Raw genomic sequence first — 13,403 nt, forward strand, 5'->3', positions numbered from 1 at the left:
TCCCTTCTTGACAATTTCCTCTGCATACAGTAGGTTAGACACAACATTTTTTACATAATGAACATCATGTGCTGTAACCATATTGAGTTCACCATTTACACATACATGTAGGTCTAGTTTCCCAGCCAAAGAACACTGGAGCTTGCTACCATCAACAGTAGATGTTCCCATATGAGTCTTATCTTTAACATAATAAAGAAGAGATTTGTCTTTAACAATATGCCCAGATGCACCTGATTCTAAAATCCATTCCAGTTGATAATTACCCACATCTCCAAAAGAATAAAAACATGAGAGCACCTCATCATTATTATTGGTCCCTCTCTCTGGGCTATCAGCAACATACCTCTTTTGCTGCATGTCTGACCTGGGGTTTACTTTTTCTCTGCATTGAGATGCAGTACACCCCTTCTTCTGACATCTATAGCACCTCACTGATTTCTTCCTTTTGTGTTTTGAATAAAGAGCAGATGCAGTTTCCTTCTCCAACACCTGACAGCTTGAAGTACTCTTTACACCCTGTAGGATTGTTACTTTAACTCTGTCACCCATGATCGGTATACCTATGCTTTTCCAGTGCCACAATCATAGGCGCATACATTTCGGGCAGTCCTGCCAACAGTAATGTTCCTATCCATTCATCAGTGATCTCAAACCCATTGTTTCTCAGTCAGTTTGACATGACTATTATTTTGTTGATGTATTCATCCACACTCTTGCATTTGTCCAGCTGAGTAGTAATTAACTCACCTAATAATCCTATGGTCCTTGTAAGACCTCATCCTCAAAAGCACTTTGTAATTTGTCCCAGAATTCTTTCTCTGTCACAGCTTTTTTCAACATGAACATAATTCATTGAGTCAACCAGTAATATCAACTTTGATTTTGCTTTCCTATCCTCACTTGAATAATACTGATCTGTGGATTTCATTGTCCCATCCACCACATCCCATAGGTAGTCCAAACGTAAATACGCTTCTACTGCAAATTTCAATAATGCATAATTTTCGTGACCCATAAGCCTTTCAATCTGCAGGATTTGTGCCACACTCATTTTAACTGTCTTCACATAAAGAATAATAGTGAAGAATAATACAAAAGACTAGCATTCATCTTGTAATGATAACTCATACTTCACGCAAGTGCACTACTTGGAACTTTTCCAATACTGTCTCACTACTGGATGTACTTATACCAAATGCATCACTGGGTCCTTAAACTATTAGAGTCAACACAGTTGAATAAGTAATAGTGTGTAAAAGACATTCAGTGCCATTAACTTTATCTGCACTTTCAGGTACAATACACTGAACAGAACAACCAAGGAACATTATGTTACACACATAAAACTCAGAGCATACAATAGCATTAGAGAGGTCTATTATATTTCATACAATGCACTTTGCTGCCATCTTACGTGAAATACATTGTTCACACAATTACGGCAGAAACAGTTGCAGTGTGTTCAATAGTAGATCATGAGGTAAGTATCCTGACAGGGTCCCACAGAGCAAGGAAACAACAGATACACAAATCAAGGGGATCTAAGTCCATCCAGAAACCTAATAGCAAAAAACATGAGAATGAAGTTCTTCATGGTGTTAATGGGAGCTGCAGATCTTCGTAAGGCATCATTCAATGAAATGTTGTAATGGAAGATTTAGAGCATATGCATTTGCAGTTTGTAGGAATGTGAAAAGATCTGGTCCAAAATGTGAAAGAACTCTGGAAAGAAACTAATAAAAAGTTTGATAAACAGATGAAAGTAATGCTAGAAGAAATAAACAATGTGTGTCATAATTTCACACAGAAAACATATGAAACAAAGGAAAGGTAGTAGTGACAATGTGAGCATATTTCAGTGTAAAAAAGAGAGCAGTAGATAATTGCAAAAGTGTGAGTGAGATTCAGAGAAAGAGTACTGACAATGCACATCAAATTGACAAGGCCCCTGCACTAATTAATATTACGTGGGTTAGGGTGAAAAGAAAAACCAAAAGGAGATTCTTGTGACACAGATGATAAGCTCACTGGACAAAATATTAGTCATTCCCTCGAAGAAGAACAGGGGTGCAATGTAGCAATTAGGTGGCATTACTTGGTATCAGCATGATGTTTCCAGTGGTTAATTTTTTGGCCATGTGCCTAGGTTATGTCTGGAAGTAACAGAAGCCCTTCAAGTAATGTCTGCAGTAGATATTCTGTTGCCAAGATATGGACATTTTAGTTAGTTAGTTCCCTAGGTCACTTGAACAATCCTTTTATCTAAAGGCTGTGGAAAAATCCAGTTTACAGGATTAAATACATTATTAGATTAAGGTTAACACTAATGAACACATTGTCATTTTATTCCTACTCGTGTAATTACACCAATTACATTCAAAAACAAGTTTTTTAGTTATTTATTTTTAACTGGCTACCAGTTTTTAAGAAAAAATTCATCAATGGAACAGAACAAGTTGTCTAGGAGTAATGAGTTTTAAAAAAATAAACTTAAAACTTGCTTCACTGATTGTCAAACATTTTATTTTACTGAGCAAATGATCAAAAATTTTTATTGCTGCATATTGAACTCCTCTGTGAGCCACTGTTATCTTTAACAATGTGTAAATACGATCATTTCTCCCTCTAGTGTATCAGGTACGTACGTCCTGGTTCTTCTCAAATTGTGATGGATTATTTATATCAAATTTCACTAGCAAAAACACATATTCTGACAGCACAGTTAGAATCCCCATCTCATTGAAAGGTTGCCTACATGACATCTATAGGTGAATACCACATATTTTTACTCCTAATAGAAATGCCATCCTAAATGGATTCTTCAGAGAGTTAGAGGCATACTTTATAGATTTAAAGGAGGGAAATAAGATGTTGTTGATTGCGAGGATGTTGCATGGGTTATAAGGGAAAAAGGTGCATGGTTCACAATCTCATGCAGAGCAGAAAGTCCACCAAGGATTTAAAGGGCATTTCTTTGGAACATACTGGACCATCTTGCTGCAGACAACTGCAAATTTTTCATAGACAGTGTGAAATACAGTTGAAACAGGCTACCTTTGCCTCAAATTGAGCCACTTTTGTGGGGCATTGAGATTGTAATGTTTCTGATCTCGAATGAATTAATGTCACGAGGTCACTTTTTCTGATAGCAGTACAGCATGCACCTTTATATGTGCAACAGATAAACCAGTTGAATGAAGTACTTAGATCATTGGATGATGTGGAGCAGGCAGGAGTTTAGTATTTATGAAAGTACAAGCCATTAACTCGCAATAAAAGATATAAAAGCAGATTTCAGGGTTATGAATATTGATACATAACTACTGCAAAAGACTTGGTCAATGTGTAAGATGGATATGCAGCTAATGGTATAAATTTCTGGAAATATATGTAGCTAATGGTATAAATTTCAGGAAATATAAATGATATATTTACACTTTAAATTATAAAAGGTGTTATTCTTACCTGTCAGCCAAATTTCGTTTCTCACAAGGATCTGACTGTATATTAAAAAGACAAGGAGCTTCTAAAGGTTTGCAGTTAATGGTTACATTGGATGTAGAACCACTAGGATTGCATGTAACTAGAGCACTTGTCCTAACAGTTAGTACTTCTGTTCGAGTAGTCAAATAGCCTCCTCTATATAACACTCTGCCTGCTTTGGAGCCAAGCACCTGACCAACATCATAGGCTGCTGGGGCATTTTCTCTTCCTGATGGTCCATACCAACCATCCCATGCACCATCATATGTTGTGCCTAGAAATCAGAAGCAACATACTTTTTAGGATGTGTTTTAAAAGTTTAAACTTAAAAACATGTACTCTACTTATCGCTTCTTGTTTATAAATCGAATTTTCCATTAACTTTCAGAAGAGGAGAACCATTTTAATATAAGAGGAGAAAGTATTTCTGTAACTACCTTACTTACGGATTTAGTTCACATAATTTAGCACATGATGAGTCTAATTTCATAGCAATCAAACAATACTGAAAATTATGGAGCAGCAGAATAATCTATGTCATGTATACTTATATAAAATGTGTGTATGTATGCATAAGCATATACTCCACATCTTCTCCTAAATCTCTGGATTGAATTCAACTCAATTTGGTACAAGTAACACTTACTGTCTGGAAGTAAGCACCGAGAGGATAAGAACCACCTGGCTCCCATTTGGGTGGGAGTGACATAGGAGCTGGACACTGAGAGGAGGAGCTGGACAGAAAGAAGGGGAGGGGGAGATGGGCAGACAGGGAGGAGGGAGGAAGATGTGGACAGAGAGGGAGGGAGGAGGAGATGAATAGAGAGAAAGGGGTGGAAGAGAAGGGCAGAGAGATGGAGGAAGAGGAGGTGGACAGAGAGGGAGAGAAGAAGAAATAACAGAAACATGGGGGAGGAGGAGATGGACAGAGAGAGGTGAGAGGGGGAGGTGGACCAAATGAGGGGATGTAGGTGATGGACAGAGAGATGGGGAAGAGATGGACAAAGAGAGGGGGAAATGGGGAGGAGATGGATGGAGGGGGAGGGGAAGATGTAGGAGGCAGTTGGAATGTGGAGAAAGGTAGTGGACAGGTGTAAAAGGAAGAGGTTGTGAGGAGGCAGGTGGAAGAGGGACAGTGTGTGTGTGTGTGTGCGCATGTATGTGTGTGTGTGTGTGTGTGTGTGTGTGTGTGTGTGTGTGTGTGTGTGTGTGTGTTTGTGTGTGAAGGTGGGGTGGGGCACAAAAATAGTGCCATATCAACCCACCTCTTAACACATGAAGCGATTTTTACCAAACTTGGTGCACATATCACTTGCAACATGGAAAAAAATTACTGTGACATTAAGATATCCACAGCACCAGTGTGGTTGAGGGTGTGAATGAAAAGATGTGACACAAAATCATAACTCAAAAAGCCTGGAGAAATTCCAACAAAATTTGGTATTTAGATGACTCATTTTTTGTATATAAGTCGTGTGTAAGTAAGATAATCCTACTACCCAAAGGAGATGGGGATGAGAAGGGGAGTCATTGCCATGAAATTTAATTTTATACTCATAGTGTTAGTGCAGAATCCCTTAGTAATGAGGTGCATTTCACCTGTGAAACAAATAATGTGCCAGAACAACAGGCTAATATAAACAGTAGCATTACTTTCTGTGAATTTTCAATTTATTCATAAAGGTTATCAACAGAAAATATTTTGATAACAGATGTTGTAACCTCCACTTAAGTTATTATTCAGTTTATAATGGCATTGGCACTTCAAAAGCTTAAGCTTTTTGCCTAACAGCATTACTTTTAAAGCAGTACAGCACTTATGTTTCTCAATTGTATACTAACAGCCAGTTACTGAAATGGGAAACAACTAATGCAGCACTGAAAACTATACATTTTTTAAAATTAATTTTGTAACTTTTATTCTGTGAAACAAGGTTAACTTCTGTATGAGACACACTATATGTTGTGTAATGAAGCTAACCATTATGTGCCAGATAATCTATAACATGTACTACCAACCTTGCTGTGTTTTAACTTGTTTTGAATTGAGCTTAGTAAGTACAGACTTCACTTATCCATTACATTCTCTGTTCTCAGGTGTATTTGACTCCTTGTTTATTGTGTTATTGATGACGTGAACTATTCTACTACTAAATGTGGACATCACAAATCTCAAGTGGTCCACTCTCTCCCTGGACTTACATCTGATGTGGCATTCTCAGCCAAAGTATTGTAGCTCTAACACTGTCACCACAAGCCAGTGATCAACCAGAGGGCTCTTGTCTGTCAATAGTAGGAATTACCATGATCCTTGCTGAACATCCTGATATTCAAGATGGTGAGACTTTGCATTTTGTGCTGCCATAGAAATGTATCACATCCCATGTGTTATTCTGTATGCCACTGGCAGGGTAACACTATTCACAGCAAGTGCAGCCTATCTCTGAGCATCTGATATACTTTGCATCTGTGTCACTATGTCAAGTGTAACAATATTGCTAATGCATATTTTTGTATGTACAACATTTCTGTTCCTCATGTGGCCTTATGGACATCGTCAGTCTTGTAGCTTATGGGAATGAGTGTGTTTTTAAAAGATTTAAAATATAGTTTAATATTTCTAGTCCAACTATTCATTTGCATATTTCTAGTCCAACTATTCATTTGCATAAAAATTATTTGGCCAATTTTTGATTAACTTTTTTAACAGATTCTATTTATTAATATTATTTAATGGATTATATACATCTCATTGTTATGAAGAATCTACAAGGAAATGGAAAAGCCAAAGTATACATTAACAAATGAGAAGACAGTAATACAGATGTTTATTTACAACCACTGATAGTACTTGTCACTCAGTCATTATCTATGTGCTTTTACCTTTCACGAGTTTCCAGTCACCATCTGTCAGTGCAGCATTTCCATAAATATCATCTATGTTATGCAACACCTGTGTCCTGTTGGATGGAGTATCATCAGATAGAGATTCCCAGACATTAATACCATCAATGTCTCCCAGATTCCTAAATCAAAGCGAGACACAATATTAATTACTTGCTGCTCTTTTAGTGTTGTTATATGGTATGAAAACTGTCCACCAGGAACATTTACAATAATTAAATAGGAATCAAGTTAGACGCTGCTGAAGTTGGAGCAAGGCCGAGAGATTTCTTAATTAAAAGCAATGTTGAACCTCCAACATTCAGAGCTTTAGGCAGTTTCTTCACCAGAAGAATGTGGAAAGTAGAAGGAAACAGAAAGAATGAATAAGATGCAGAGACAGAAAGTACAGGAAAGGAGTCAAGAGTAACAATGCGCTAAAAGCAAGGATTCAAATTCCAGTGGATATTAGTGAGCAGTCATAAGGACATAGATGAGATTTAAAAGTAAATTAATTTTCTGTACTTAGATTTAATATAGATGAATTATTTCATGTATGAAATGACTTTTGATTGTATGTATGTATGAAATGACTCTTTGATAGTGTGCCAGATATTGTATAACACATATGTATAACTGTCTAAAAATTACTTACTATCAAAATTGGCCAATCACAGAATGAATAAAGTGTATGGTTGTACAGCCTACTATGGATCATCCTAAAATATTGGTCAGGTGTGCAAGACCCACACCAAAGAATACTAATTGGGGAAATTGAAAATATACAGAGAAGGTCAAGTTCGTTTGATCTGAGGGAGAGTGTCACAGAGATTTTGAAGAAACTGAACTGGTAGATCCTTGAAGACAGCCATAAACTATCCCAAGAAAGCCTGCTTACAAAGATTCATGAACAGGCTTTAAATGATGACTCTATGAATATCCTACAACCCCCTATGTATCACTCCTGTAGGGTTCATGAGGACAAGATTAGATTCATTACAGCACATATGGAGGCATTTAAACGATCATTCTTCTCACACACAATATATGAATGGAGTGGGAAAAACCCTAAAACTGGTACAATGATACATACCCTCTGCCATACACTCCACAATGCTTTGCAGAGTGTAAATGTAGAAGTAGTCACCCAACATCTAATGCTGTTCATGCCCCTTATGTTCCCAGCAGGCCTGGTAGCAACATTAAATAGTAACAACACTAATGCACTCTTGTGGCTGTTTTACATGTCACAGTGAAAAATAATGTTAGTATATTGCATCATAATATCAGAGGATTAAAAAATAGATGATCTTATTTGTTTAGAAGATTTAGAAATTGAGGGTGGCATAGATGTACTATACCTGTCTGCACATCGTATAATCTCAGATATGGAACAGGTAAATGTAGGAGTATATATGCTTTCAGCACATGAGAGCAGAGACACTATGTACCATTCCCTACTGTTATGACAAGCCAGAAGTCAACGAAACAGTGTACAGATTTAATGAATATATAATGAATTTGTCATCTAATTTTGTTAATGTGAAAGTAATTGATGTCAATTTATTCTTGCAAAGGCCTGATTACACTAATCATGGACTACACCTGAACAAAACAGGAAAGCTCAGACTGTGCAGGAACATTGCTTCATCAGTATCAAACCCATGGAAACGGTGTGATGTAGTAAAAACACTTACAACCAGCTCTGCAAGAAAGGTCAGATTTTGTACCGGTACTGTAGAAACCAATTCACGCCAAGATAGACAGGGAACCAATGTGAATACAAGAAACAGATGTATAGCTGTGTCTCACCCTGTCACTGCCAATGACATATTAATACCATATGATGAAGTTCCACCCAAAGAACCTCAAGGACTGGAAAATAATTCCGATGCAGTATCTCCAAGGATAAAAGGTAATCCCCGATTTTCTACAAGAGAAAGAAGAATTCCAAAAAGAAACAGTGATTTTTTATGGCCAGCACCCACCAGACCTCGCCAACGACATCTAGTGAACAAATCTCCAGCTGCGACATAGGTCTTAATGTATCCAACACAGTTTTGAGTGCAACGGGGACTAACGGTGTTAATGGACAAGCAGACCAGCAGAAGGACAGTAGAGGTAGCTATAAGAATCTTATTATTCTTCATCAAAATATCAGAAGTCTCAAAAGTAAATTAGAGTTTTTATCTGTAAATTTAGGGGACATGGACACTGTTGACCGTCCTCATGTTTTATGCCTTACTGAGCATCATGTAACAGTTGGAATTGATGGGCTGCAGCTTGATGGGTATGATCTAGCTACTCATTACTGCAGAACAAGTAAGGAGAAAGGTGGTGCTGTAATTTATATAGACAGTAAAATCATTTATAAATCTTTAGATCTAAGTAAGTATTGTGTAGATCAACATTTTGAAGTTTGCGGGACTGAAATTTCTGCAAAGGACATGTTACTTACTGTGCTTGCAATTTACAGAGCTCCAGCAGGGAAGTTTTGCATCTTTATGAATAAGTTAGAATCTCTTTTGACCAAATTGTTCTCTAAAACTAGAAATTTAATAATTGTAGGTGACTTTAATGTCAACTTCTTAACTGATAACAACCTCAAAACTGACCTGGACCACTTAATGAATTCTTACAACTTGGCTGCGATGGTTACCTGGCCCACTAGAGTTACAGAAAATTGCAAGAGCCTTCTAGATAATATTTTCATTGACAAGAATAGAGTCAACAGTGCTAGTGTGAGCAAAGTAATTTATGGCCTGTCTGACCATGATGGACAACTTCTGAAAGTAAATAACATCAGTTTGTGCAATAAAATCTCCCACACCTATAGGTCCTATAGATGTATAAACACTGAAACTGTGTCTGCCTTTAACGACTATTTGTCACAGATAGATTGGGAGCCAGTGTACAGCACATCAGATGTTAATGATAAATTTAACCTTTTTTTTAAATGAATTTATATCTGTATTTGAAATGGCTTTCCCAAAAAAAACTGTCAGAAAGAACAATGAGGTTTCTTCCAGTAAACCATGGATTACTGGAGGTATAAAAATTTCTTGCAGGACTAAGAGGGAGTTACATGCCTCACTAAGAGTATCAAATGATCCCCTTGAAAGGTCTCATTTTAAGTTATATTGTAAAATTTTAAAAAGGGTGATAAACAAATCCAAGAGCCTGTATATTAAGTCTGAAATTGATAAATCTGAGAACAAAATAAAAGCAGTTTGGAATGTTATAAAGAGAGAGTGTGGCAAGAGTAACAAGAATGTTAATACCACAGAGATAAGCTATAAGGATGAGGTTATTCATAATCCTGTAACAGTTTCCAACATATTCAACAATCACTTCATAACTGCAGCAGAACAAGTAGGTTGTAACGGTTCCTTAAATGCTGCTACGCATTTATTACACAGAGCTAACCCTAACACGTATGACCCAATTTGTATTGCCCCAGTTACTATTACTGAAGTTAAAAATACCATCAAGGCCTTAAAAAATAAAAATTCCACTGGTATTGACAACATTTCACCAAAAATACTGAAGCATTGTAGTGACCACATATGTCAAGTCCTGTGTCACATTTTTAATGAGTCTATCCAGCAAGGTGTTGTCCCAGAGAGATTAAAGCTTGCCGTTGTGAAACCACTTTTCAAGAAGGGTGACAAAACTAATTTATCTAACTACCGTCCAATATCACTACTAAGTAGTTTCTCAAAAGTATTAGAGAAACTAATGTATACAAGAATTGTAGAACATCTTAACAGCCACAACATACTCAACAGAAACCAGTTTGGCTTCCAAAAAGGTAGATCAACTGAGCAGGCTATTTTTTCTCTCACAAATGAAATTTTAGAGTCAATAAATAATAAAATGTCACCTATTGGAATTTTTTGTGACTTGTCTAAGGCCTTTGACTGTGTGGACCACAACATTCTCTTACATAAGGCTAATTTTTATGGCTTGCGAGGTAGCATTGGTAGATGGATAGAATCATATCTGCAAAACAGAAAACAGAAGGTGATAATTAATGGTGCCAATGATAGTCCCATTTCTTCTGATTGGGGCACATTAAAGTGTGGTGTGCCTCAGGGGTCCATCCTAGGACCTTTGCTTTTCCTTATCTTCATCAATGATCTCCCACTTTGCACAGACACCGAGTGTAAATTTACTCTTTTTGCCGATGACACCACTATTCTGCTTGAAAGTCGAACTAACAGTGACCTAGAAAATAAATGTAATGCTGTACTCGTTGACATCCTACACTGGTTTAAGTGCAACGGACTAACTCTAAACATTCAGAAAACTCAGTATATGCAATTTCACACATCTCAACAAGAAAATGAAGTATGCCACTTAAACTGTGGTAACCAAAATATACTACACTGTGAATCATCTAAGTTCTTGGGCATTCTAATTGATGGCAAGCTGAACTGGTCTGAGCATATCTTAGACCTACATAGAAGGCTCAGTGTGGCAACTTATGCTCTGCGTGTAATCACCCCCATTGGTGATGAGGACGCTACTAAAGCTGCCTACTTTGGTTATTTTCATTCTATCATGTCGTATGGCATAATATTTTGGGGCAACAAGCCTTTAGCCAAAAAAATATTTACTGCACAGAAGAGAGCTGTTAGAATCATGAGTGGTGTTCATCCAAGATATTCTTGCAGAAGTCTGTTTCATAAGTTACAAATATTAACACTTACCTCTCAATTCATATTCTCTTTGATGATTTTTGTTTCTAACAACCTATCTCTTTTTAAAACTAATAGTGAATGTCATGATCATAATACTAGGTCTAAAAATGATCTACACAGGGATCTGAAACATTTAAGTCTTGTTCAGAAAGGTGTTCATTATTCAGCCACAAAAATTTTCAACTCCCTTCCATCAGGTATTAAAGATCACATTAATGTCTTACCTACTTTTAAATGTAAATTGAGAGAATACCTAATGGTAAATTCCTTCTATTCTCTTGATGAGTATCTACAAATAAAGCAATGACTTTTTATACTGATAAAAATTTGTTTGCTATAGATCACATTAACTGTTTAATTTGGAAAATGTACTATATTTCCTTTTTAGGTATTGTTTTATATTACTTGAGCTATACCTTTGATTTGATTTTAACCTACAAACTTATTCATAATCTTATGGTACATTTTTGTCATTTTATATATGTGTATTATATCTGTTGTATGTAATCATGACTCATTCCACATCCTTGTGATTTATCACAATACGGATTAATGGAATACGAAATAAATAAATAAAAAATAAATAAATAAATAAAGAGAAAGAGTGCCCATATATGTTAAAATTTATCATAGTGAGAAAATTTTAGAAAATAAAAATTTTTGTGTAGAGCACATTTTAATGTAGATTTTCTGAAAGAGTCTGGTAGAAAGGTTGACCTTGAAGTATTACTTTGTTCTTTCAATGTGACATCAGTCATTGATTTTCATACTCGGGTAGTACAGCAAAGCAGCACATTAATAGATAATATTTTTATAGACCAAGATAAATTTAATCAAATATAAACTTTTTTTGTCTGATCATGACGCACAGCCAGTTACAGTACATGACATAGCTCCGTACAGTAATACCAAACAGGATTCCAAAAATTGTGCTTTCAATTAATTATCTAAAAATTCCAAATTTTAGTGAAACCTTGCAACAGTTAGACTGGCATGAGGTGTACAAGGGACATGTTGCTAATTTAAATTTTAATCTGTTTCATTATAGCTTTGTGAGTATATTTGAAAACTGTTTCCCTAAGAAAACAGTCAGATGTAATTGTGAGAAACCATCTAAGAAGCCATGGAGTATTAAAGAGATAAAAAGATCATGTAAACAGAAAATGGAACTGTGTCTTATAGCTAGAAGAAGTAATGATCCAGAAACAGTCAAACATTATAAAAACTCCTGCACTGTATTAAGAAAAGTTATTAAAAAGTCCAGAAGTACATGAATTATGTATGAGATTAGCATCTCTGATCATAAAATTAAAACAATTTGGAATATTGTTAAAAGGGAAACAGGGCAACTTAGAGCACATCAAGACAGCATTTCTGTCAAACTTAATGAAAAGTTTATTAACAAAAAGTCAGAAGTAGAAAATATTTTTAGTACGCATTTTGTAAGTGTCACAGGATCCAGCTATTCATTATAAAATGCAAGACTGTATATGGCAGAGGCAATACCTATACAGTTTGATAGAATTTAAATTCAACCCACCTCTTCTACTGAAATTAGGAAAATAATAAATTCACTCAAAAGTAACTACTCACATGGAACTGACGGCGTTTCCAGCAGAGTACTAAAAGCTTTACCCAACAGATAAGTCAGATTTTCAGAGCTGCTACATATAGCAGCTCACTGCAACAGGACATTTTTTCCAGACTGACTGAAATATACTAGTGTTAAACCATTGCATAAAAAAGGAGATAGGTCTGTTGCTAACAACTACCATCCAATCTCACCTCTGACAGTTTCATCCAAAATTCTTGAAAAAGTAATATATTCAAGAGTAGCTTCACATTTGTAAAAATGAACTACTAACAAAATGTCAGTTTGGTTTCAGAAAGGCTTTTCAACAGAAAATGTTATATATGCTTTCACTGATCAAATATTACATGCTCTGAATAACTGAATGTCACCCTTTAGGATATTTGGTGATCTCTCAAAGGCTTTTGACTGTGTGAATCATGAAATAATTCTACATAAGCTTAAGTCTTGTGGTGTGAGTGGGACAGTGCACAAATAGTTTAATTTATATATATCTGGAAGAATGCAGAAGGGTGAAATTAACAGTCTGCAAAAGTCAGCAGAGCCCTTTAACTGGGGAGGTATCAAGAATGGTGTCCACCAGGTTCAGTCTTGGGCCCTTATTGTTCTCAATTAAAGTTTAACTTTCAAACTACTGTAGAGATAACACCACTGGTCAGAAGGACATCAAATTGTGACAGAATAATATCAGAGGTGCACAAAATGTATGGTGGAAGGAAAATAAACAGTTACAAAATGTA

The 13,403-nt window shown here is 36.0% G+C and overlaps 1 protein-coding gene across 1 annotated transcript in view; it reads right to left on the reverse strand.

Annotated features, from left to right (window-relative positions):
- Positions 1-13,403, reverse strand: part of LOC124606335 (arylsulfatase B-like) — a 335,977-nt gene that overhangs the window by 15,552 nt on the left and 307,022 nt on the right. The window contains exons 9-10 of the mRNA XM_047138318.1: positions 6,370-6,512; positions 3,469-3,760 (exon numbers count right to left, since the gene is read on the reverse strand). Of these exons, the coding sequence (XP_046994274.1) occupies positions 3,469-3,760; positions 6,370-6,512 (435 nt within the window). The remainder of the gene's footprint in view (positions 1-3,468; positions 3,761-6,369; positions 6,513-13,403) is intronic.

This window comes from Schistocerca americana, chromosome 3 (genome assembly GCF_021461395.2).
Source record: "Schistocerca americana isolate TAMUIC-IGC-003095 chromosome 3, iqSchAmer2.1, whole genome shotgun sequence".
In the NCBI taxonomy this organism is placed as follows: Eukaryota; Metazoa; Arthropoda; class Insecta; order Orthoptera; family Acrididae; genus Schistocerca; species Schistocerca americana.